Consider the following 26,254-nt stretch of genomic DNA (forward strand, 5'->3'; position numbering starts at 1 on the left):
TTCCCCTTCCTATCCTTCGAGGTCATGTGCAAGACCACATTCCTTTGCATCTTTGGTGTCATCTGACTTCCAAGTAACCCCTTCTGCCATGCAGTCCATTCTGAGAAGACCTTGCACTAGTGAGTGGTACACTCATGTAGAGCAACAAGCATTAAAATACCTTTAGAACAACTTTAGGTTTGTCTGAACAAGTTTCTCATTAGCCTCTGTTGCCCTGGTTCACATCTATTTTGGACCTAACAGAGCACCTAACAACAGCTTCTCACATTCCCTAGGCAATCCCCACAAGCATTATGCTCTGTACATGTGTACCTACCAAAATGAAAGTTTAAAATCTCCTACAAGTAAAAATTAACTCACCATCTTCCTTGAGCTGTGGGAGACGTTGCCATCTTACCCTTTTTATGAAATGGTAAGGTCTCGCTGGCACCCATCTAGGCTTTGTGCATGACATAACTTAGGAGGCAAGCACTGGTTCCTGCCCATACAGGGGACAGTCCCTCCACACCCCGTGGGTAGGAGCTAGGGGACATGTGTGCTTCAGTACAAGTTTTGTTAACTTTTGGTATGAATTCCAACAATATTCTTTTTTATTAATAAGTTTTTTGGTGAAAATACTGTACAGAGGGGTTACAATTACATGAGTAATGAGTACATTTCTTATCAAGCATTGTTGCCTCCTCCTTTGTTTCCCCTTCCCATCCTCCCCCCACCCCCAGCAAAGTTGTAGAGTTCATTTTTCGACATAACACCTTGTACATCTCATTGTTGCAATGGGTCCACCTATATCCCTATTTAAACAATTCCAATAATATTCTTAAGCGAATAACACAAGAAGGTGAGTCAAGTGCAAACTAAGACTAAGACTGGAAAAAGTGAATAAATTAGGATCTTTATAAGATACATTGTATCAGTCTTTATTATTCTGTCAACTATTCAAACTATGTAATGAAAAGTAAAGGCTTTATGAATATTTCAAGTGTTTATAAAGTTCCCATTAAGAAAATCATTTAATTTTAATCTAATTCCTCCCCAGTAACAATTCTTTGTTTATAAAACATTTATTATTATAATTTTGTGGTGCTAAGGATTGAACCCAGGACCTTTACCCTTAAGGTATATCTCTGGACCTTTTTAGAAATGTACTTTCATAACAGGGTTCATTTGAAACTATTCGCTGTCCATCTCTAATCTTTTTTCTTGCTAAAGAGAATCTTTGAGAGATTCATGTTAACTTGCAGACAGTCAGCAAAGGCCACCATGTGGTTCCCACCAGATATGAGAAAGGGGTCTATCAGGATGCAGAAGACAAGTCAATGCTTGGATTCCTTGCCTACTGTCTCACAATAGTCCCTTTAAAATTTTTACTATAAGGGTGATGTACAGAGGGATTACAGCTACATAAGTCAGGTAAAGAGTATATTTCTTAGGTGGGCACTGGAAGCTTATGCCAATAATCCTAGCTACTCAGGAGGCTGAGATCAAAGGATCATGTTCAAAGGGAGCCTGGGCAGGAAAGTCCATGTGAGTCATATCTCCAATAAACTATTCAGAAAAAGCTGGAATCCTTTAAATAGGGATACAGGTGGACCCATTGCAACAAGGAGATGTACGAACTTTACAACTTTGGTGGGGGGGGATTAGGTGGGGGGAGGTTGGGGGAGTATGGGAAGGGATGGGAAGGGGAAACAAAGAGGAGGCAACAATGCTTGATAAGAAATGTACTCGTTATCTTGCCCATGTAATTGTAACTCCTCTGTATGGTATTTTCACAACAAAAAAAAAAAAAAGAAAGAAAAAGCTGGAAATAGTGTTTTGGTTCAAGTGGTAGACTGCAAAAAATTTAAAAAAAGGGCTTAGGGACAGTGCCCAGGCCTACAGTGCAAGCCTCAGGAGCAGAAAAAAAAAGTTTATTTCTTTTTGGACAATGTCACGCCTTCCCTCCTGATATTTCCCTCTCAACCCCACCCACAATTTTGTATAGTTTATTTTCCACAGGGTCTACTGTGGAGTGAGTACTACTGCTGCATTTGTTTGTGCTCCCTTCTTTGATAGGAAAAAATCCTCTCTGTCTTCAACAGAAGATGTCACCTCTTAATGGGAGCACTCTCAGCAAAGACATGCTACATTCTTTCATATTTCTTGCTAGATTCTAAATTAGCAGCCTTAATATATAGAAGAAAGTAAATATACTAAATAGGACAGTATTTAGTAGAAAATAAAAATAAAACAACTGAGTCTTTTATAACTCCACTTGAGTTTATGAAAGGGGGCAAAGGAATGTTGTCAAGATTTATGAAGTAACTTCTAAAGAAAAAAAGAAAGTATGTGTAGAGGAAAGGAAAATGATCTAAAGATGAAAGTCATTACAATGTCAAATAAATCAACCCATTAAAAATGTTTCAGACATCCAGGAGCCTTCTTAGGTTCACTGACAATTTGTTACACCAAAATTTATTTCATCTGGCTATTCCTAATCTTTAGATAATAGTTTTTGGTGGGTAAGATGGGTAAGGCCCATCCAAAACACAAATAATATTCAGGACTTCATTTTATCATGTATGTGTATATGTATGTGTGTGTCTGTATATAATATATATATATATATATGTAAAATCTTTCTTCCTGTCTCTGCCCATTCATGAAGAACCTCCAGATTTTTTTATTTTACTGTTATTATCTTTAGCTAGTTGTACATAAGAATTCCCATTAAACATGTCAGTTTATGAGTATCATGCATCTTGATCAGTATCACCCCTTTCTTCATTGTCCTTAGAATTTCCAGATTTTTAACCATTTCAAATGAGAAGACAGAATTAAGAAAAGGTAAAATCAGTTAGATTGTCCTGTATCTCCTAATCTTGTAACATTAAAAGGGAGGTATACTGAAGGAGGGCTTATTTGCTTTTCCAGTTTACTTTCTGGTTTTAACTGCTGAACTATTTTAAAAAGCAATATAATATTCTCTATTTCTTTGCCTATCTATCCTGTTTCATTTCCCCCTCTCTAAACAACTGTGGTGCTATTTAAGCTTAAATGGGGGTGTAGAAGCTACTATCTATAGCTAAGAGTAGACTGCTGGTTGTTTTGGGAAAAAGGAACCAAAAATTTATTTCTATGTTTAAGTTAGGAGGTGACATGGAAAATTGAGTTGGTAGGAAGTTTAGTTGACAGCCTACTATGATTAAGACCAGAAGATAATTAGGATCAGAAGATATCCAGTAACTCTTTTAACTCTGAGTTAGGACAGCAGTGAATCTTTTGATCTTTTTATCAGTACTGGTCACCAAGAGACTCTGGAATTAACTGGTATACACTCTATAAAATAAGCTAAAAATTAGCTTTGCAGTAATCACGCTGTGGAACTAATTTTTTTGTTTTCTTTTTCTTTTTGTGGTACCAGTTGTGGGGCTTGAACTCAGAGCCTGGGTGCTGTCCGAGTTTCTTCTGCTCAAAGATAACACTCTACTAATTGAGCCACAGCTCTACTTAGGGCTTTTCTGGTAGGTTAGTGGAGATAATAGTCTCAGGGACTTTCCTGCCTGGTCTAGCTTTAAATCGAAATCCTCAGATCTCAGTCTCTTGAGTAGTGAAGATTACAAGCATGAGCCATCAGCATCAGAAAAGGAACCTAATTTCTGACTTTTGAGTCTGCAAGGGAAGGGAAGGAACAAATCTGCTATGGTGGAAAGGATTATGTCGCCACAGAAGCTGATAGGGAACTAGTTATCTTGTGAGATTCAACTCTTGGCTCAGGCTCTGTCACAGGTGGATAAATGAGGTATTCCTTTAGCTTCTAAGCCTCTACACAAAATCACACAGGTCCTTGAGATCCACTCATGAAAAGCATTTCAGGCTTTATTTTAGTAAAACACAATTAAAATAGGTAGAAATGGAGAAGAGAGAGAAACATTTCCTGCTCCCCATGAAGGAAATGGGAGTTAAAAAAACTCCGTTATTCATATCCTTACACCAACATTTCCTATTGTTGACCTATCAGGTCAGGATAAAACCATGAAAATGCATAGACATAAAGAAGTAAGACACTCATTGAATCGCTTACCCTCAGTATCCCAGAATGTGATATTACTTAGAAATGGGGTCATTATTAGCCTCTAGAATATGGCAATAAATGTCTGTTAAGCCACTTAATGAATTAGTAAATAAATATAGAAGCAAGACACAGAGGTGAGAGAAATAATGAAATCACAATCTCACACATTTCCTCTTATAATGAGAAACATACAGAGAATTGGCATGATTGATAGGTAAAAGGACAGTGGACAAAATGAGAAAGAACAAGACAAAGAACACTGACTATGGCTCTTTCCACAATGTGTCTCTGTAACACAAAACTCAACTTCCCTTTGCCTCTATGCTACAAAAATGTTTTCTGCCAAGGAAGAGGTGAGCTCCATTTTCATTTTGATTTTTATCAAAGGTATCCTCTCTAAGACACTATACTCTAAGGACAGCTAAAAATAGATAAGAATCTAATCTCCTTCAAACCAACACTTGCTTCTTTAACCACAAGTGTCAGAGAGGAAACCATTCATAAACAAAAGGTAGATGTTCAGCAACTAAAATAGCTGTCATTTCCTTCAGCACACTCAGTTCCAGCCTCTGGGTCCACCCATGAACTTCCCCTGAAGCCTGACTGTTTTCCCAGGCTATGAACTGGGAGGGACACAGACTCCAAGGGTTCTCAGGAATGTTTGCTTTGGAAGTGAGCCCCTCTTCCTCCAAGTCTCTGAACATAAACCTTTGCCCATTACCTTTACTATTTCTAGGGCAGAAAGAAGCCCCCTCAATACCAGAGGTACCTTCCTTAGCCCTCCCAATATTCTGCATTGTCATAAATGTTGTTATGTTTTTACATTTTAGAATCTAAACAGACCCTCTACTGAGCTGTTTGTTGCCTAGCTTTGTGTTAACTTGTTACCTATTATATACAATTATATATACAATATAGTTATAGTATATTTAGTATATAGTATATATAGTATACTTATAGATGAGTAAAATTTGAATATGGTATAGTATACTACAGTATATACGAGTGTACACAGTACATATAATATGTACTACATTAATTGTACTATCTATACTATAACTATACTATATATATATACACACAGTGGACTACTAACTACATAGTATACATTATCTACAGTTACATATATACTATAGTTAACTATATAGCATATATATAGTATATATTAGAATAAACTATATATTCTATCTACATTATAGTATACTATAGTAAAGATAGTATACTATAATGTAGTACATATTGAATTATATATAGTATAAATGTACATATATATACACATACATATATTATATTATAGTATAGGAGTGTATGAGTATATATTGAATTATGTATAGTATTTATGTACACACATATATGCAATAAATATATTTAGTTGGCAGATATATTTGTATCTGGGGCATTTAAAGTTTAAATAATACGTTTTGTTCTTTGTAAAAATGTGGAATCAAGAAAAAAGGTATAGAAATAAAAAACAGTTACAAAAAGGGAAAAACCAGAAAATAAAATGAGGGAAGGAGTGACACTGTTCAAAAAGAAATGTACTCAACACCTGACTTATGTAATTTTAATTCCTCTGTATATCACCTTTTCAATAAAAAATTTACAAAAATGAAAAATAAAAGAATAAAAATGAACATCTAATAAAAGCTTGAAAAAATGTGAAAACAAAAGCAGTTTGGCTAGTCCCAAAAGAATCCTACTTGTTTTATTCTTCATTTCTGCCAAGACTGGGCAAGTCTTATAACATACTATGTGAGAAGATACAGACTGTTTGGAAATTAGGTAGAGCCAGTACATAAAAGAAGCATCTCAGAAACAGACAACCACATGTAAGCTGAAAACCACATTTCAGTTGAATTGTGAGATTCACAATACTTTTGGCTATTCATAAAATAATGGCAATGGTACTTCATGCCTTCTGATAAGAGCTTAGAATGGAATTTAGACTTCTTGGATTTATATATCCTTGGAACTACCAACCAGATAAGTTGGCATCATTTATTTAACAGTACTGTAAAGAGAACAGTGGGCTGCAGAACAGCCTAAGATCTTTTGTTTCTCATCTCGCATGCTTAGCTTTTTATTTATTTACTTTTTGTCAAAAAGTTGTGAGTGGAGGTAAACAGATTTTATCCTTTTTTCTTTTATGCCAGCACTGGGGGCTTAAACTTAGGACTTCATACTCTTGCTTGGCTTTACTGCTTATGGCTGATGCTCTATCATTGAGTGCAGCATTTTTGCTGGTTAACTGGAGATGGAGTATTGTCAAGTTTTTTGCTCAGGCTGGCTTCAAACCTTTATCTTTTGGGTCTCAGCCTCCTGGGGTAACTAGGATACATGTATAGGCCACTAGTGCCCAGATGGATTTTATATTGTTCTGCCAGATGTATTACTTATGAACTTACTTCCAGGAAAAGCAGAATGGACCACTGAAAAGGAAAACCATTAGGAAGTCATTTATAAAGAAATGAGAGCTGGGCACTGGTAGCCCACATCTGATACCCTTCCTAGCTACTTGGAAGGCTGAGAACTGGAAAAAATCCTGATCAATGCACATCTATTAGGCCTATCCACAGCCCCTATACCACTTTCACTTGACAGTCAATGCTACCAAAACTTCTAAGCTGTCTGCTTCATTGTGGCTAGTTACCTGGGCACCCAAATACCTACACTAGGCACTTAAGGAACTCCAGAATCAGCCTTGGACTGGAGAGTATTGAAAATCCTTGGCAGGACCTAGAGATGGGGCTACTCTCTTCCAGAGTCCACAGCAAGGGGAATTAAGAATGTCTCATACAGAGACCACTAGATCCTGAGGCAGCTAGAATATCCATTCAGACTGAATGGCACTCATTGAGCATGTGTCCTATTCATGAAACTGTGCCTGGTCCATTCCCCTCCATCAGCTAAGCCTACCTGCAAGTTACAGCCTAACACAGAACCACCCTCTCCCTGTATGTCACCAGTAGTCAGTCTCCAAAAAAAAACGATCATCCATTCTTTAGGACTACAGAGAATGGCATCAGTCTCTGATGAATCTCCTTAGTTGTCTTATGTTGAGCTCATATCCATCTGTTCATAAAATGTTTATGGAGGATCACTGTATGTCAAGCACTGAGCTTGAGGATGAGCACAGCGAGGAACAAGTCATAGTCCAAGTTCATGGAGTCAGCCAAGTGAATGGCAATTAAGGGCCGAGTGCTCAAGCTCTGGACCAGCACATGAGCCACAGATCTGTGTGAATATTGTCACTGGTGGTCCCAGTGCAAATTCATCTACCACAGATCTCTGCTAAGGGGAAATCTGAGACAAGCTAGCAATATGAGTAAGTTACTGCTCAAGTGCTAAGCTAGAAAATCCCAACTATACAATATATTCAGAGTTTTTTTTTTTCCTTCCAGTAATGGGACTTGAACTCATAGCCTTCTGCTCACTCAGCTTGCTTGCTCGTGGCTGGTGTTCTATTACTTTGAGTCATGCCTCCAGTCCAGAATTTTGCTGGCTATTTTGGATATACGTTCTTAGAGACTGTTCTGCTCAGGCTGACTTCAAATTGTGATCCCTCAGGTCTCAGCCTCCTGAGTAACTAAGGTTACCATCATGAGCCATCAGCACCTAGCAAGTTACCATTTCTTGAAATCATTCAGTATGCCAAACCTGGGGGATGGGACTGTTGAAAGGGCTCATGCCCAAGTTCTTAAGGTCATTAGGCTAGTGTCTACAGTTAAAATTCAGAAGAGGGCTTGGGCCTTAGGAAATGCTTCTGTTATTATCATGCAGGAAACCTAAGCATCAGGGAACAGATGGAGAAGCTTTGCCCTCTGCTAACTGAAAGACACAACAGGGAAAAGAGAGTTAGTTTGGCCATGGGGCTGTTTTCTGGATATTGCTTTGGATACAAGAACCAGGGGGTGGGCTAGGGACATTGCTGCAGGGAGAGAAGGCTTGGCCTGTCTTTTGCTTGAGTCAGACTTATGAATTTTCCAAAGTCAGAAACATAATAGGAGCCCAGAATAACATAAACACAGAGAAGAAGGCAAAAGGTCTGCCTGGCAAGAGGCAGTAAGGAAACCCTCCCCTCCGCCTGAAGGGTGGCAGGGTGAACACTGGGGTGATGCTGGATCCAGGGAGCCCATGAGGATGGGAAGGGCCTGATCTGACCCTCCACCCTCTGGGAGACAATGTGTTACAAACATAAAACTCTCACACTGTTCTTGACATTCTACTCCAAAATAAAAAGGAAAGAGCCTGCCATGGCAGTTCAGAACATAAAGCAGTGTTACTCAAGGAGCCAGAGAAAGTTACATCTGAGGAAGAAATCAGGGCACCAAGTTAGTGTGTGCTATATAAAGTCGATTCCTGCTTTAGGGAGAATTTAATTTCTAGATATACAAGAGACCCACCTTGATGAAGACCCTCTTGTCCTTCTTGGGGTTTTTATTCTTAGGAAAGCATTCCATTCCCCAATCCCTGATTTATTCTATCTGGTCTGCTTCTGCAAGTAGGGAGGGGTGGGCTCTGGCCCTGGGCGCAAAGAACCTGCACAGTACTGACCCCAGGCATGGGTTTCAAACATGTAGCTTAGCTCAAATGTTCTCAGTTCAATGAAAGAACAAACATTATAATTAGCAAATTTGCTCAGTTATATCAAGAAATTTATGTGGAAACATTTTACAAATGGGACACATACATATACATTTTCTTAATGTGTTAGCCCATGGACTCTGAACTGAACCAGTATTTTTTTCCATTGAAAGATGATGTACTTTTCTGCCTTTAATATGATTACTCATAGTGCTTAAAGCTGGTATGAGAGGGAAAATGTACAAAAAGTAAGAGAATGGGAATTAGTATACATCTGCCTAGACCGACAAATCCTAGAGATTTTTATCTCCAATTAATCTGCCAAAACTGAGGTAGAGGTGGAGGTGTGGCTTAAGTGGTAGAGTATCAGCTTTGAACAAGAAAGCCAAGCATGAGCACAAGGCTGTGAGTTCAAGCCCCAGTACCAGCACACATATACATACACACATAAGTGTGTGCGTGTGTGCGCACACACACACACACACATACACACACACATAGAAAACTAAGCACTCTCATTTTTGTATACATTGGTCCTATCTTTGGAAATAAGGCTTTCATACTTATTCAAGACATTGGTGTTAGGGTCAGCTGTACGCAAATGAGATTCTGAAATAAACTTCCTATCTTAATATAAAAGGAAGTTCACAAAGCAGGAACTGATGTTTTTCCCAACAACGACAAAATATTTTTGTGTTCTTTTCTTAGTAAACAACAAAATATCTTTGTAAAAAGCATGTTCATAGAAAATGTTTAAATCTATTCCACATGCCACTCATATGCTTAAAAAAGGGATGGTTCCTACAGGGCCATTTCCCCACCATCTGGGCCAAAGAAACTAGATTTTAGTAAGAGGAAGCTATTCATTCTACTGGATAGAAAATACTATTTACTTTTCACTTGGAATTTCCAATTCTCTACTTTTCATATAATTTCTCACTCATCCTGGCTTTATGCACTATGGATAATCACATTAAAGACAGAAAAGTACATCATCTTTTGCTGAAAGAAAATTTTAAATGCTGGTTCAGTCTAGGGTCTCTACTGTAGCACATGAAGATGATGTATTTCTAGCTGAAAATCAATGGCTCATGCCTGTAATCCTAGCTACTCAGTAGGTTCAGATCTGAGGATCAAGGTTCAAAGCCAGGCCAGGCAGGAAAATCTGTGAGTCTTATCTCCAATTAGCTACCAAAAAGCCAGAGGTAGAGCTATGGCTCAAGTGGTAGTGTGCTAGTGCGAAGCGAAAAAGCTAAATAAGGGACAGTGCCCAGGCCCAGTACTAGCACACAAAAAAAATTTTGTAAAGAAAATGAATTTCTCACAGGAAAAAAATCTTACATAATACGGACCCTGGAATTCATACTTTTCACCACTAAATAAAACATCTATCACAACCAAAAACAAGATGATTTCCCAAGGGTTACATATCAATTACACATAGAAAACAGCTAATGCTGTTGATATATCCTCTGAGTTAGGGGGAAAAAAGACGCTTAGAATCTAAACCAGGCATATTAAAGAGGCACACTGTGAATAATCCCAGGAAAAGGCTTCACATACCATTTGTACTATCTAATCATGCCAGAGTAAGGCAAAATGATACATAGCTTGTGTCTAAATTTCCTTTGATAAAAATCACAGCTATGATCCTAGAGAATGCAAAGTAAATGAATGATATCTGAACATATTTTGAGACAGAAAAACCAAAACATAAGCTTTTGAGATAATTATCTACAGACATGAATAAAAGAAATGTAGATGAGAAGCAGGTAAGGTTAGGACAGCCCTGGAGGAATATAGGTGACTAGAGGACTGGCTTCCATGGCAGATAGACTGACCTATAGACACACAGACAGAAACACAGGTAGACAGACTGACTGATCAATAAGAATGTTAAGCAAGATTCCAGGACCCTGCCATGGAGATCTACTGCTGAACTACTAACCAAGACCAAGTTTCCAAGCCTCCAATTTGAGAGATCTGACTTAGTTACTAACACAATTTGAGAAAAAGTAGTTTTATGAATAGGCAAGAAAGAGTTGGAACCTAAAGACTAGAACAACAAGGGTTGTGCTAGGTTGTGGTTTCTTTGAATATTATCATGCAGAACGGGTCCAGAAAATGAGGTAGCAGGCAGGAGTGAAGAGAGTGAAGTGAGTAATTAGGACTATAAGCATTAGCCACTGGTGCCTGGTACATAAATATATATATATATATATATATATATGTATATATATATATATATATATATATAGTATACTATTAAGTACACAAAGTAAATTTCATGTCACACTGAAAGCAACTTAATATGCAAAAATATTTTCTGCTTTCCTTTGAACCTGAATTATTCTGGGCATCTATGCTGCATTTCAGGTGATCTCTATCATTTACAAGTTTCAGATTTCTTAGGTGCCTTTATATTGTCCATTTCTCATTAAACAATCATCAGTGATGTCCCCCAGAATTTCAGTGTTAGTCAATAAGCACAGCTTTTTAAGAATGTTAGGCCCCAAAATAGTTCTCTGCCTTCAGTGATTGAGGCACAATGGTATCACGCCTTTATTTCTAAATCAAATAGAAATGTTCACTCTGAACACTCTGCTTGCTAATATCACAGGGGTGAAGAATGACAGTGTCTTCAGGGAGCAGCCATAGGAGCACTGACAAGGTCAGGGAGAAGCCACTTAGGTCAGAAAAGCCCCTATTTCCTACCTTTTCGGATGTCTTGTCTTGAAATGATGACACTGACCCGGGAGGAGGAGGGGCTCGGCGCTTCTTCATGTCTGATTTTGCAGACATCCCGGAGATGTTACCCAGTGAAAGAGATGGACCCAGTGTAAGGGACCGTGAATGCATGGATGGAGAATTAGGCGTTGTTAGGCAGCCCTATTTGGAAAGAGAGAAACACAAAATTTTATCAACAAGATAGCTCCTCTGCACCACATCTTAACACAAAGCAACAGATCCACCCACTCATGCTTAAAATCCCCATTTTCATTTTGCAAGAAAAGTTACACCACTGCATGACAAATGACTGCTGTAAGGTTTATTTTCTTCATTTGGAAATAACAGTAGACTTTTTAAACCTCTAAGAACACTTAGCAACTAGAGTGATTTAATATTTCCATCCCACCAGCAGGTATAAATTAGCCTCCTAAAATTTTTAGCCTGTCATCAGAGTGAGCTCTCAGACACTGAATAAAGAAGAGAGTGGATGAAAAAATGTATTTTAATGGTGCATAAACACCATAGCCTCTGCCATCCACAAAAGTACCTCACATAATGCCAGTTTTGACTTTCTCCTAATATTCTAAGTTTCTAACTTCCCCAAGTTATTTTTTAAGGGATGGCATAGGCTAAGCAATATACTCTGAAGTTGCTTTTGGTCATTGATGCCAGAGAGATAGATGCTAAAGAGCAGAAATTAATTCCAACCAGCACACTAACCCAATGCTCTCAAGGTCAATCTCTATCATGGGTTGAAGCATCTCCTTAGGGTCTACTTCACCGGAAAAATAAAAGGATCCATGTAGAAAGAGGACTAGAAAGCTAGCATTCTAAAATTTCAAACAAAAACAAAATGGCAGCCATAGCCAACAGTAAACTCTTTCTTGCTATACTGACCAATTTTCTTCCATAACCCAAGTAATCAGGACTATTCCAGAGTCACTGCAGAAAAGAGTGAAGCCACAGACCCTGGAGACAGAGCCTGGGCTTGACTTCTGGCTTAACTACTCATAAGCTATAAATGACTTTTAGCAAGTTTTTAATTTCTCTTGCTACAGGTAATCAATTTCCTTTAATACTAGGTCCTATATCACAAAGCCATCATGAATTAAATAGGTAACTTTATGTAAAAAGCATCAACGAGTTCCTGGGACAAGATAAGCAATCCATGTGTGTTAGCTATGATGACTATTTTGTAATTGCTTACTCATATCTCCCTTAACTCCAAGCCCCGTTAAAATGTGAACTCCATGCAGACAGTAAGTAGCTCTTGTCTTTCCTTCAGTCTCAACAGTTCTTGCAGCCTGGTGGCATATGAGCTCACACTAGTCAGAATGAATGGCTGGTGTTGAGCCTCTGAGTGAATCTGCTTTAATGTTTTACATAATAAACTTGGGCATAAGAATTCAGGTGTTAAACGGGTTCTCCATATTTAAATTAAATATATAGTTGGGTGTGAAGGTGCATACCTATAATCCCAGCCCTCTATGGGCTGAGGCAGGATGATTACATAGTGAATTCCAAGCCAATTTGGTCTACAGAGAAAAATCTTGTCAACAACTAATAATAAATAAATAAATGGGTTTTTTAATCACAGTAAGTAATAACCACAACCCATTACTTGTATTATTTGTGGCTGAAGCACAAACCCTTTATTCTAAGACATAAATGCTATGTACGATTCAGTTTCCTGAAAAAAAATTTTTGAGACTCAAAGTTTTTATTTTTACCTTTAAAGTAGTTGTACAGAGGGGTTTCATTTCAACATGACAGTTTGTGAGTACAATTAATCTTCGTCAATGGTACCCCTTTCATCATTATCCATCTTTCCCAACTCATTCATCCCCTCAATTGACCTAGTTTCATTACGTGTGTATATGCATAGAATATTATGACTGTCTTCACCCACCCTTGTTCTCTCCACGACCTCACCTCCCACCGACAACATATATTCTAGATTCTTGGTGTTCATTTTATTGAACTGCAAGTTAGACTTTGTGCCAGTTCACATCAAAGCCCACCAATGACATCATCATCATCACATACACAATTTTCACAGGAAACAGGTGAGGGATGGTATGGAAAATAATCCAACACCAAGAAAACTCTGTAATGCCTGTGGAAGCTTCTGGAAAAATGTAAGTCATTCCCTAGATTTGAGTTCTGCAGCCATTCTAAGCAAACACATCCGTGTAAAATCAACTCCATTACATGGATTTTCCTCTACCCTACATCCACCTCCATAGCAACCAGGAAGACTCAAAGAGACAGGCAAGACTAAATGATTAGCAGGATCCAGATGACTAAATAAAGTGCATGAAGCAGACCAGAGAAGCTCGCTCATCCACAGAACTGTGAAGGAATCTTGCTGGATGGCTGGTTTTTTCAAATATCCCCAAATTCAGGGGGAGTGCAACAGCTACATTTCCTTGTCCACAGTCCCTCAGCATGCAACCAGAAGCAGATACTGAGATCCTACATACCGCACATTCATGATAGGGAGGCTGGCTATTACTGTGACATTCTGGGGGAATACTCCTACACCGTGTCACTACCCAAGAATCCCTGCTCAGGGCAATGCATTGCACAATTTACATCTAATTGCTTCTCTTCTCTCCATACAGCCTAGTCACGTACTTCTAGTTCCTCTTATCCTCAGTCCTCACCACAATACTACGTGTCTCCATGATCCCACCACAGGACTGGCTGTGAACTTACTTCTTCTCTTTAAATGCCCTCTGAGTGTGAAGTTCTGTGTATACTTCCATAAAGGCTTTTTATAAGATGCTTATTTATATTGATTTCAAGTTGTCATTTTGTAATCCTTCTTCCTTCATTAGCATTCTGGTACCTTAGATTATCAATTCCAAAGGTAAGGATTAAAAATGGACTTTATAGTAGAAATGGGGAAACTTTCATTTAATTTGAAGTGCTTGCAGTAAGAATAAGAGAAAGCACCCAGTACATTTCTATCCTATTACATGTAGTCTAATACGTGTAGTGTTCTTCTCTACCAAGCATTTCGGTTGAACAGTAACTTCAACAGAGCCACTGTGAGATGAACTTTAACTGGAAAAGCCAGGAATCCCAGATGAACTCCACCCTAGAACTCCCAGAATTTCTCCCACTGATTTTGGTAAAATGAATTCTTTTTTTTTTTTTGGTCGGCCGTGGGGCTTAAACTCTGGGCCTGGGTGGTGTCCCTCAGCTCTTCAGCTCAAGGCGAGCGCTCTACCACTTGAGCTACAGCGCCACTTCCGGTTTTCTGGTGGTTTATTGGAGATAGGAATCTCACAGTCTCTCCTGCCCGGGCTGGCTTTGAACCTCGATCCTCAGATCTCAGCCTCTTGAGTAGCTAGGATTACAGGTGTGAGCCACCAGCGCCTGGCAGGTAAAATGAATTCTGACTAAATAAATCTGTTAGCATCTCCGCTCCACTCCACACAATTAACAAACACTTCTTTGGCTTTCACATCCCTATGAAGGCCAATTTTCAGGATCTGGTAGACCTTGGTCACCAAATCCTCTCCTTAAATCTTTACTCAACAGTGTTCAAGTCACCCTTCAATACACAGGCAGTCAAGAATACTTGTGATTTATCTCCTGACTTCCTTTCTTTCCCCTTCACAGAATTTGCAAGATGGTGAAGAATGTCTATGTTGTATTCATAAATGGCTTTGTTAAATGGCAACTCTGTACAACTACTTACAGAGAAATTGAAATATAAAAAGGATTTAGAAAACACTCCAAAGTAATGTTGGAGGAAAACATCATGAGGTATTGGGTAGCCTTTAAAATACTGAGTCTTTTCAACATTCAATAACCAATCATCTGTTCCATGTGGTCTGGAATCAGGAGAACTTGGGGCCCTCCTCTTATTCTAACTTCCTTGGTTGGCTCCTGCTACAGAGAGACAAAGTGCCATGAGTGATAGAGCACTGCCTGCCTCCAAGAGGGATTTCGTTTCCTTTTTGGTTCAAACAGGTCATCATTTTTTTTTTTTAATTGAGTCCATTTTATGTAGAGAAGTTGTCTTCCTCCAAAGACTGGTACCAAAGTCTACAGAGTTCAGTCATCACAATCTTACCTGACTTCCTCAGGAGTTATAAATACAGACAGATAAATTTTGAAGAAAAGCAATGGGTAACAGAGAAGAGTAGCAAAGCAAAGTCAGCCTCCTACCTCAGGCTTCATGGGACTTTGCAAAGTGTTTGTGGGGTATAAACTTCCCCCCAGGAAGGAAGCAGCTATCAGGAGACAGGAGAATCCAATCAGATTCTACTGTAAGAGCAAACATAGCACCCTATCCCTTTACTGTAATCAGCACAAGCCAGTGAATTTGCTTACTGCATTCAGCCTAAGATGCCAACAATCTGATTCTATCTTACACATATCTCCGGGGAGGGAGGAATAAGATGAAAGTAGCAATTTTAGGAGCCGATTGTCATCTCAAAATGGGACCATCAACTTGCTCAACAGTTGAGAGTTCTACTTCTGAGTTGAATGCATACACATACACACACACACACACACACACACACACACACACACACACACACACACACAGTTTGTTTCTTTTGTTTGAAAATTACTCTATCAGGGAGTTGCAGTTTTCTCATAACCCTGGCATACTACACTGCTCATCGGGACAAGGACCAATTATGAATACAGCTGCTATAACATTTGTGTGGGTTTTTTTTGGTTTTTGTTTTTTAATTTATTTTTAACGGTTTTTTTAATTGTAAAAATACTGTACAGAGAGGTTACAGTTACATGAGCAAGGTAATGAGTACATTTCCTATCAAGCATTGTGTGTTTTTGTTTGAAAATTTGTTTTCAGATCTTCTCTGTAAATATCTAGGAGTAGAATTGGGGAATCACATGATAATACTTTGCTTAACTTATTAAGAATGTAGTAAAGTGCTTTTCACAGTAACTGAATCATTTTATATCCCTACTCGTGATGCATGAAGGTTCCAGTTTCTCCTTTATCCTCACAAACATTTATATTTTGTTAAGCATTATGGAAGCCAAATGCAGCAACACATGCCTGTAACCCTAGAGAGATATTTCTCCTGAGAGAAATATAAGACTGACTCAAGTTTGAGGCCAGCCCAGGCAATTCGTGAGGTCTCATCTCACCCAATAAGCTCTGTGTGGTGGAATGTACCACACCTGGCATCACAGCTATGCATAATGCATGTATTTATGCATAGACTTAGGTCTATGCATAAACTGAGTGTTTATGCAAAGACTGAGGTCCACATCTACTCTAAAACATGAGACTACCCAAAAAAGGGCTGGGGATGTGACTCAAGCATGTGTCTGACAAGCATATGGTCCTAAGTATAAATCTCAGTACTCCCAACAAAACAAAATAACAAAGTATTATGGCTATCTTAAGTGGGTCTGAAGTGGTGGGTCCCTGTGGCTTTGAGTTGCACTTCCCTAGTTACTTAAGATGTTAGTTATCTTTTCCTGTGTTGCCATTTATTAGTCACCAAATCTTCAAAGCCAAGATTTAAAATCACCGCTCAATCTTTGCCTCCAACCATCACACACCTCATCTCTCAGATTGAAGGAAGGTAGTTTTTCATTCTCTTTTGGGATAGTGTGTTAGAGCATCAGCCCCCTGCATTCATTTTGGACTCTAGCCACATGATTACACCTGCATGGGTCTCAACTGCAAAATGCCAGCTACATTCAGTACCTGTTAATTTCACCCCAAACTTCGGATAGAGAAGATTATCAGAAATCACAGGAGGATGTTTCTCCAGGGGAAATCATAAACAACTTTAATGGGTGTTAAGTAATTCATTCATAAACTTGGTTTCTTTAATTAATATTCCAGTAATCTCACTCCTGGCTCCACCTTGAGGTTTCCCTGATATACCCCTTAAGAAATGGTGCAGAGTAGGGCACTGGTGGCTCACACCTATAATTCTAGCTACTTGGGTGGCTGAGATCTGAGGATCATGGTTCAAAGCCAGTGAGGGCAACAAAGTCCATGAGACTCTTATCTTCAACTAACCACCAAAAGCCAAAAGCGGAGGTGTAGCTCAAAAGCAGGGATTAGTGCTTAGGCCCTGAGTTGAAGGACCCCAGGGCTGCAGGGAGGGGTATCAAGCATGCATGTTAAGGTGGTCATCCGTGACAGTCACCTTCAAAGTGCCTAGCAGTTTTCCCTAGGTCCCCATGGTAATTGTATCATTTGCCTAGCTTTTTCCTGTCCCCTGGCCTGAACAAGAGGGCTCAGATTCTATGATTTTACTGACATGCACCCAGCCTTCTCCCACCAAGACATTATTTTTGTTAGAAAGCTAAACAGGGAACAGAGAGATGTGAAAGCAGTGGGTTTTGAGTGTCAGAGCACAGAAAGTGGCAAAAGCCCAGAGTTCTGAGAAAGCACAGAAAACTTGTCAGAAGGTTCTGGTAAAGAACGATAGACTTTCCTCTGTAGGAATGTGTCACAGGTGGCTAATAAGGGAAAAAAGGATAATTCAGCTAAGTCTTTCCAGTTCCTTGTGAGGAAGTAAAGAGCAGAGCAGATAGGAGGAAAAGAAGATAACTACAAAAGATATCAAATACCATTGTTGCCTTCCATAAGGAATGGGAAAGCTGGTATATCTGTTCATAGGTTTGCCAGCCAAGGAGAGGTTCCTGCTTCCATCTTAGCTGCATGGGATCCTGCAGAGGGCTCCTCAATCTACCAACAGAATGCACATTCCTCCTAGTCTTTACACAGTAGAATCGGCTGAAGGTTCTGTATTCTGGCTCCCCTCCAACAGCCTTGGATAGCTGCAAACCATCTGAGATCCAGGTTTCTAGAAAATGAGTGGATTAGGCTTCTCCTGAGCACACCAGACCTTCCCTGGAGGACACAGGGCAGGCATAGCAAGCTGCCTATCAGTAACCCATGGCCACTACCAAACCCTGCTATCTCCGAGGTCAGATGAAGGTCCTGCTGGCACTGAAGGGCAGCTAGGGTGGGTGAGAAGCAAAGGAAAGGAGAGTTCTCATTTTCTTTTCTTTCTCATTTTCTTTTTCTTTCTCTGTCTTGGCTGCATTAAAAACAAATTCTCTCCTGGTTGGAGTTTAATGGGCAACTATTAGCCTGTAAGCCAATTATTGGATGCCTCCTAATGGATCCTTCTTGCTAGTTTTGGAACTCTCTGTAGTGTCCACTGAAGCTTAGTCTCCCTCCATCCTCTCTCTACACTGTTGGTTCCAAAGTCCAGATTCTGTCCACACATGGTTGTTTTGTTTTGCCTGGCCAATATAAATGCTCTCTGGCTTTCCCCCATTCCATAGACCTTCTGGCTTGCAAATCCTGCCAAATGGAACTATGTTCTTTCACTATGGTCTTAATTTTCTGATGCTTCTTGTCCAAAATCTATTCAATGAACCCTTCAGAAATAAGGTCACGGTTATGCACAGACATGTGTGAACATGATAGCAAGAGCAAGCCAGGGGCCTGATGCGCAAACACACACACCACATTGAAGAATATGGCTCCTATTGGTCAAACGAAGTCCCACACCTTAATTCGTGCTCTATGTATATACAAGCAAACACACATATAACTCACTTTTATCTCAAAGGAACTTATTTTTGTAAGTACTCAATTTATAATTCCAATTTTCCCCACTTTATTTGCATATATTAGATGTACATAGGGATTTGACCATGATGTTTCTACATATGGACATGATTCCCATTTTATTCAGAAACCTCAAGCACTACTTCAGGACTGCTGTCCTAAGTCCCTGAAACAAGTCATACTCCCATGTCAGGGTTTGCCAGAAACGTAAGACCTGAGGGAAGGTACCTTCCTCCAAAAATGGCTCCTCTCTATACTGTGTGGCCTCTTGTCCTGAATCATATCCATTTTCTGTCACTAATGGAAAATAGAGGTGCCTGTTACTTCTCACGAATAGACATCTCTTGATGATTGCCAGAGAGGCTGCAGATTCAACATTCTTAGTGCCAGGAAGAATGCCATTTCTCCTTAATAGGCAGTGGTGGAAACTGCAGAGGTGGCTTCTTTACCTGGGAAAACAGACCCTCAGGTGGGTCTGGATCCAACTTTCTCCTACATCTCACTCCTCTAGGGCTGTTGTGTTCCTGTCCTTTTTGTTACCATCAAAACATCATTCCTATATCAGGTTTAGTTCTATCTCTCACTTTCTGAGCAAGTTTTAAGTTGGCTGGTACCTCTGCTAAAGTGAGCAAATACAGTGCTATTTTAAGTTGCTTCAGTAGTGTTTGGTGGATTTGCCTTTCCTTGATTCACTGCCTACTTTGTGATTTCACTATCTGCTCCCAAGTGAGTAAGATAGATACACACACACACACACACACACACACAAAATCACTGATTACTTCAGGATTTCTCCCATTTTCTTTACTGCCAATAAAAACCCTGGCAGGTTGGTATGTTCCCAGGAGACATTTCTCCACATGCATGTGTGTCCATGCACATGCACAGAGGAAGCAGGTCTTCAGGCTTTCACAGGAACCACAGGCACCATAGGAAGAAGGGAAGGGGCTGAGCTCTGACAAGCAGCAGAATAATTGGCATACCATGGGCTGTGTCATCAGCTTAAGTGATCTGTGGACCCTAGAAGTGCCTCCACAGAGTAATTCAGCCTTCTGGTGAACCTCAGTGCTAAAAAGTTGGTGTCTGTGGCTCTCACTCAGCAAGTATGAAGAATACACATCTGATAGAGAATGTGGCTGATTATAAGTATTAGAAAACTAAGGGACATGACTCCAATGCTGATTCCATATTAAGACAGGCCTAACTTAGTCCAACCCGGAAACCTCCTCCATTCAACATTCAAGGAAGCATCAAGGATGCACAGAGCTGACAGGGGTTATTACAAGTATTTTTAAATGGTTACACTTCTCTTCCTGTACCTTGATTATTCTCAGCATGAATGTTATTATTTCCTTGGGAGAAGAGGACAGGTAACTTTCTAATCCTCTGAGAAAAAGCAGAAACTCTAATTGGTCCCCTGTCACTCTGGAGATTGAGCAAAGAGAAACAAGACTGTGGCAGCCACTTTGAGTAGATGATTCTGGTAGATTTCATTATACCAATGAAGAGTTACTGACTAAAGGGTTGACTGAGACAGAACCCCTGCCCAGAAGTGTCCACTTCTGGTCAAGGGAAAACTTTTCCAGAACAAAATGACAGAATCCTAAAGATGAGTTGTCATCTTTCCAATTCTGAGAACACATGTAAACTGCTTTCAGTTGGTTCTTCTTGAATGGAGAACCCTTTCTTCAGGATGAAGAGTCACTGAATCCTGTCCCCTACTTCCTAATTAGCACTAACAACTCCCCATATTGATCTGAGCACTAACAACTTCAGAAAATGTAATTAGTCTAAGCTGGGTGCTGGTGGCTCACACCTGTAACCCTAGCTATTAGCAGGCTGAGATCCAAGGATCCTGAGTCAAAGCTATCCGGGGCAGGAAAGTCTGTGTTACTCTTATCTTCAATTAACCACCAGAAAGATAAAAGTGAAGCTGTGGCTCAAATGTGGGAACATTAGCCTTGTGTAAATAAAAGCTAAGGAAGAGAGCTCAGGCCCTGAGTTCAAGTCCTACTACCTGCACCAAAAAGGACAAGAAAAAAATGCAATGATTCAACTTACAGACAACTTGAGTCTTCAGCTCTTTCCCACATAAATAGATACAGGGGCTGGTTTCATCTCAGATGCAGTAAATATAAAACTTTGCAGCCTTACAGCACTGATTTATACAGTACATCATATATTCTGATGTCTCCTGCTCTCTGCAGCACAGACAACCACCATCTATATAAACTTTATGTCTGCTGCCATTCTACCCATCTCTGTGTTACCTACAGGCTATGGCTCAAGAGTATATTGAGTTCCTGAGCTCTGGAATGTCCATGGACACCTTTCCTCCAGACTCTTACAGCTCAGAAGAATTCAAATGCAATCCATAAATCCACTGAATGCCAGTAAGCTCAGACATGCAGCTGACTTGTAACTGGCCTGCAGCAATGTCCAGCAAGTCTCCCTAAAATATTTCATTCAAGAGGAAGTGACTTAAGTTGTAAGACAGGTGGGAGAATTATTATATCAACAAAGATTAAAGGGGATATGTACCAGCTTTCCTGATTAGGACAGCACTCTGAATAATTTCTTTATGATCAGAAGTAGACTATGGCCCTATTAGGCTGGGTATGGAGCCCAAACTGGGAGCCCTTATGGATATGCCAAGGCTACAATACATTAAGACTCAGCAACAGTGGGCACTTGTAAGGAGGAGAGGTGTCCTCTGGCCATTCTTTTTATTTTGGTCGGTCGTGGGGCTTGAACTCTGGGCTTGAGCCACAGTGCCACTTCCGGTTTTCTAGTGGGTTATTGGAGATAAGAGTCTCACAGACTTTCCTGCCCGGGCTGGCTTTGAACTGTGATCCTCAGATCTCAGCCTCCTGAGTAGCTAGGATTACAGGCATGAGCCACGGGCGCCCAGCTCCTCTGGCCATTCTTTAATGACTTGATTTTAATAGTCACCCTAGTTCATCTATGATCTGAATATCAAATATACTTAAAAGTCCAAAATATTTTTGTGTGTGTACAGGTACTAGGGCTTGAACTCAGGACCTAAGCCCTGTGCTTTAGCTTTTTCACTTAAGAATGGCACTGTAGGGGCTGGGAAGGTGGCTCAGTGGTAGAGTGCTTGCCTTGCATGCATGAGGCCCTGGGTTCGATTCCTCAGCACCACATTAGCAAAAAGAAAAAAAGCCAGAAGTGGCGCTGTGGCTCAAGTGGTAGAGCGCTAGCCTTGAGCTGAAGAGCTGAGGGACAGCGCCCAGGCCCAGAGTTCAGGCCCCACGACCAGACCCCCCCCCCAAAAAAAAAGAATGGCACTGTACCACTTGAGCCACACCTCCACTTTTGGCTTTTTGGTGGTTTACTGAAGGTAAGAGTCTCATGGATTTTCTTGCCTGGGCTGGCTTCAAATCTCAATCCTTAGATATTTTAGCCTCCTAAGTAGCCAGGACTGCAAGCGTAAGCCACTGGCACCCAGCAAAAGTAGTCATTTTTATTGCAATTATGCCAAAAGGAAGCTGCTAAGTTTCAATGCTACATGCTAGAGGAATACTCCAGGAAGGACTGGCTTGACATAAGATGACCAGACAGATGTGACAAGCGCTCTTGAGACTGCTGTTGATTTCTGATTTCAGAAAGAATTTAAGATGAGGGGACCACTGCTATCAGCCATAACCAATTATACTCTGCAACACTCTAGGATAGTCCTCGTATCTGCAGCTTGCTTAACAGCTAACCTCACTTCTACCTCAGATTCAAGGTGTTCCGTGCTAATCAAACTTTGTGACATGATTCACTCTCTCCCACCCCTCTTGGGCCTTACCAACAGCCAGTGCCAGCTGCTCTGACAGATCTGTAGGGCAGACCGCTTTTCTATAGAAACCATCTATCTCTACCCAGCATCTCTTATTAGCACATTTACCAGACTGAAATCAAGAGAGAGGAAAAGAAAATTAGCAATGAGTTGCTAATTAATATTTTCAAGGTTTCCCAGGTATTTGTTTGCTTTAGTTCAACCTCACTGCTTTGAGTTTTCTCATAGGACTCTGTGGCTTCCTCCAGTCATGTTCTGCTGCTAACAAGGAGCTGGCAAAGGCCAAAATTAATTCCAAAATTAAGAGTGGTCTTGTACAGGTTAATTGATAGTACCAAAGGCTTGGAAGCAGCATCCCTCTTGCTCTAGTCACACCATTTTCATTTAGTGTCCACGTTGGCACAGAGGTGGAGATGGCCTTAGGGGAGTTTCTGCTTCTCCTTCCTGAAATGGGAATGCTCTGGAGATTCCCTTGTGGCCTTCTCTGATTCAGAATCTCCATCTGTGGCCAGACCTCAGGATTCCTCTGACAGAACCACCAATGAACTGACACCAAACCACAGCGCTTGTTTCTTAGGAAGAATTCCATTTTCATGGGTAAGAATTACTTTCCACTAACCTGCTCAGAGCTATTGTTGTTTTGTGTTCCTAAGAATAAATTCAAGCACTCTTAGGTTTCATTCTGCTCTGACCAAGACACAATATACTCATAAATTGATATTTTGAACTGCAACCCCTTTGTACAACTACATAAAGATAAAAACTAGAAAAGAAAAAGACCCACTTCCAAAAAAGAGAATTCATTTTGGATTCTACTTCCATCATTGTTGTGGGTCCTGGCTGCCACAGAGAATGGTAAAGGTCTTACCAAATGGCATTTACTCTGGCAAGATACCCATGGCACTGGGAAAGGGAACTCTGTACCTTAGCACATCACTAACGTCACACCAAGGTTAGTCCTAATTTGGAAGTGCTGCTACTCTTGTTTCTTCATACATCACTGGTAAATTTGCTTTATTGCTGCCAGTTCATTATTGCTAATAGTTAAACCTAAACTGTAGCAGGATGGTTAGAAAGAAGGTTTTAGAATAAAGTAAAAAAAATCAGGAGTCACCAATGCTTGAAGGTGAAAGCAAATGTAAACCTCACCTTTGCCAAACTTACCTAAATAACAATAATGATTCATTATCAAGGTGCTGCCTGCAAATATGTGTTGTTTAAAAAACAGTGAAGATATTTTGATTGCTGCTGTTTTTGAATAACAATGTGCTGAATTACCAAAAATCTCACAGACAAGCTTATATTGTCCTACGAGGTGGATAATATAATAGCACCACTATTAGCCAACTGACACACTATTTCTTTAGATTCTCCTCTTTCTTGTCATTGGGAAAAGGAGGAGGGCATAGGAAGGGGGTCATGGGGTTATTTGATCCAAGTCACAGTAATAACTGGTCTGCTCTCTGTGAGACTAATACCTCTCCTCCTTTTTTTGGTCAGTCGTGGGGCTTGAACTCATGGTCTGGGTGTTGTCCCTGAGGGTTTTCGCTCAAGGCTAGCACTTTACCACTTTGAGCCACAGTATCACTTCTGGTTTTCTGGTGGTTAATTGGAGATAAAAGTCTCATAGATTTTCTGCCTGGGCTGGCTTTGAACTGTGATCTTCAGATCTCAGCCTCCCACAAAGTTAGGATTACAGGCGTGAGCCACCAGCGCCTGGCTCTTCTTTCACAGTATTAGTCATGTGATGGTTCCTGGTAGCGACGTTCACAGGATGGCCCCTTCTGTTATGTAGTTGTGACCTAACATTCTCTCCAATAAAATGGAGTGAATGAGACATGGATGTAGCTTGAAAACTGGCCTATACATGATGCATCATGGCCATGTCTTCCGGGGGTTGTCTCCTGGAAGTGAGACAGAAGACTGTGTTCATCTTTGAACCTTGGGTCACCAAAAGGTGATGACTCTAACCTTTGCAGCACTATGACAGTGTGTGACCTAGCCTTGAAATTTGGGGAACTTACTTGTTATAGCATCTTACCCCTGTACTTACTAATACAGTGGCCACAGTGTGAGTGTTTGAGTGACATGGAGATGAGCCTACAGGAAAGGGAAATCTGAAAGGGTGTTATGACTAGAGGTTTAAACTATTGATATAAGTAGCAGCTTGCAAAGGCTGCTTGTCATGTCTAACAAGCACAGGTACAGACTAATGATGGTGAACCCACACTGAGCAGACCTCCAGGGCAGCTAGCAATGGATGGCCATGACTCCAGGGGCTTGGGAGCCTCAGAGAACATGCATCATACCAGTACTGTTATAAGGCTTCAGCAGAAGAGGCAGTATAAATGAAGCAGCAAAACCTGGGAGACGTAGTAGTCAACAGCATGACGACTAGACAAAAATACGAAATCAAAACTTCTCACTCTTCTGCGGAGTTCTGCCTGTAAATACTCTGAGAGAGGTGGAAGTCTCTTTCTCTTCTTCATGACTGTGTTCTCATTATGAAGCAGGGCTGGCTGGGGTCACCGGTGCCATTAGGGTCTACACCTGACATATGTACCTGGCCGTCCCAATTCCAAGGCACATTTGTTCAAATAGCAGTTTATGGAATACATGGAGAAGAAAGGGCACATCATTCAGTGGACTATAATATACTACTCTCTCCTTCCGATGGGCAATCTACACTCAAAATCACTACATTTGCATTTAGACTTTTCATAACTGAGATAGATGCAATAGCACTTATAAATCTTTTTTCCCCCCTATGAGTTCTTATTTCTTTTTTGATGGTACTGAGTATTGAACTCGGGGCCTCAGGCTTACCAGGCAGGCACTCATCCATTTGAGCTGTACTCTGCTCAGTTTGTTTCCCATATAGAGTCTTGCCTTGATCCTCCCATGTGTGCCAATGTACCTACCAGGATCTATTTCTATTTTACATGAGGCCCTGAAATACTAAAAAAAAAAAAAAAAGACTATAAATCAGTTACACTAGCTGAATTTTGATCGTGACATGCATACGTGCATTTAGTGTATATCCCTGAACTGCCTACTCTGGTTTCTGAGCACTGCACTCATTGAGACTAGCAGGAAAAAAATAACAAAATAATAAAAATAAGATGAATTATTCTTGGTTTCAAGGAGCCTAGAGCTTTTTCTCCTGCTTGTTACCAAATAGCTTCAATGTTTCAACAAAAAGCAATCTAAACTGATGGCTGAGATCAGAAGATAATCCCCAAAAGAAAAATGACAGAAGTTCCAGTTCTGGCACGGCCAGATCACTATTGATGGGTGGACAGACAAGACTAGAAACCACACTTGGCCAGTGTCATAAAACATATGATATGTAGAGTTTCACTGGTAGTAGTAAAGAACACTCCCTTTCCCCACTAGGAATTAAAGAATACTCAGAGCTGGATGCCTAAAGAGTAGTATATGTTAAATAATCCACATCTGCTTTAACGGAACCTAAACAGAA

General features: G+C 40.2%; 1 protein-coding gene across 3 annotated transcripts in view; it reads right to left on the reverse strand.

Moving 5' to 3' along the window:
* Cobl (cordon-bleu WH2 repeat protein) overlaps positions 1-26,254 on the reverse strand; it is a 210,925-nt gene that overhangs the window by 83,284 nt on the left and 101,387 nt on the right. For all 3 annotated transcript variants that reach the window (XM_042684982.1, XM_042684981.1, XM_042684979.1), the window contains one exon: positions 11,354-11,527. In XM_042684982.1, coding sequence (XP_042540916.1) covers positions 11,354-11,527 — 174 coding nt within the window. The remainder of the gene's footprint in view (positions 1-11,353; positions 11,528-26,254) is intronic.

Source organism: Dipodomys spectabilis, unplaced genomic scaffold, assembly GCF_019054845.1.
Source record: "Dipodomys spectabilis isolate Male_0828 unplaced genomic scaffold, ASM1905484v1 ptg000092l, whole genome shotgun sequence".
Taxonomy (NCBI): Eukaryota; Metazoa; Chordata; class Mammalia; order Rodentia; family Heteromyidae; genus Dipodomys; species Dipodomys spectabilis.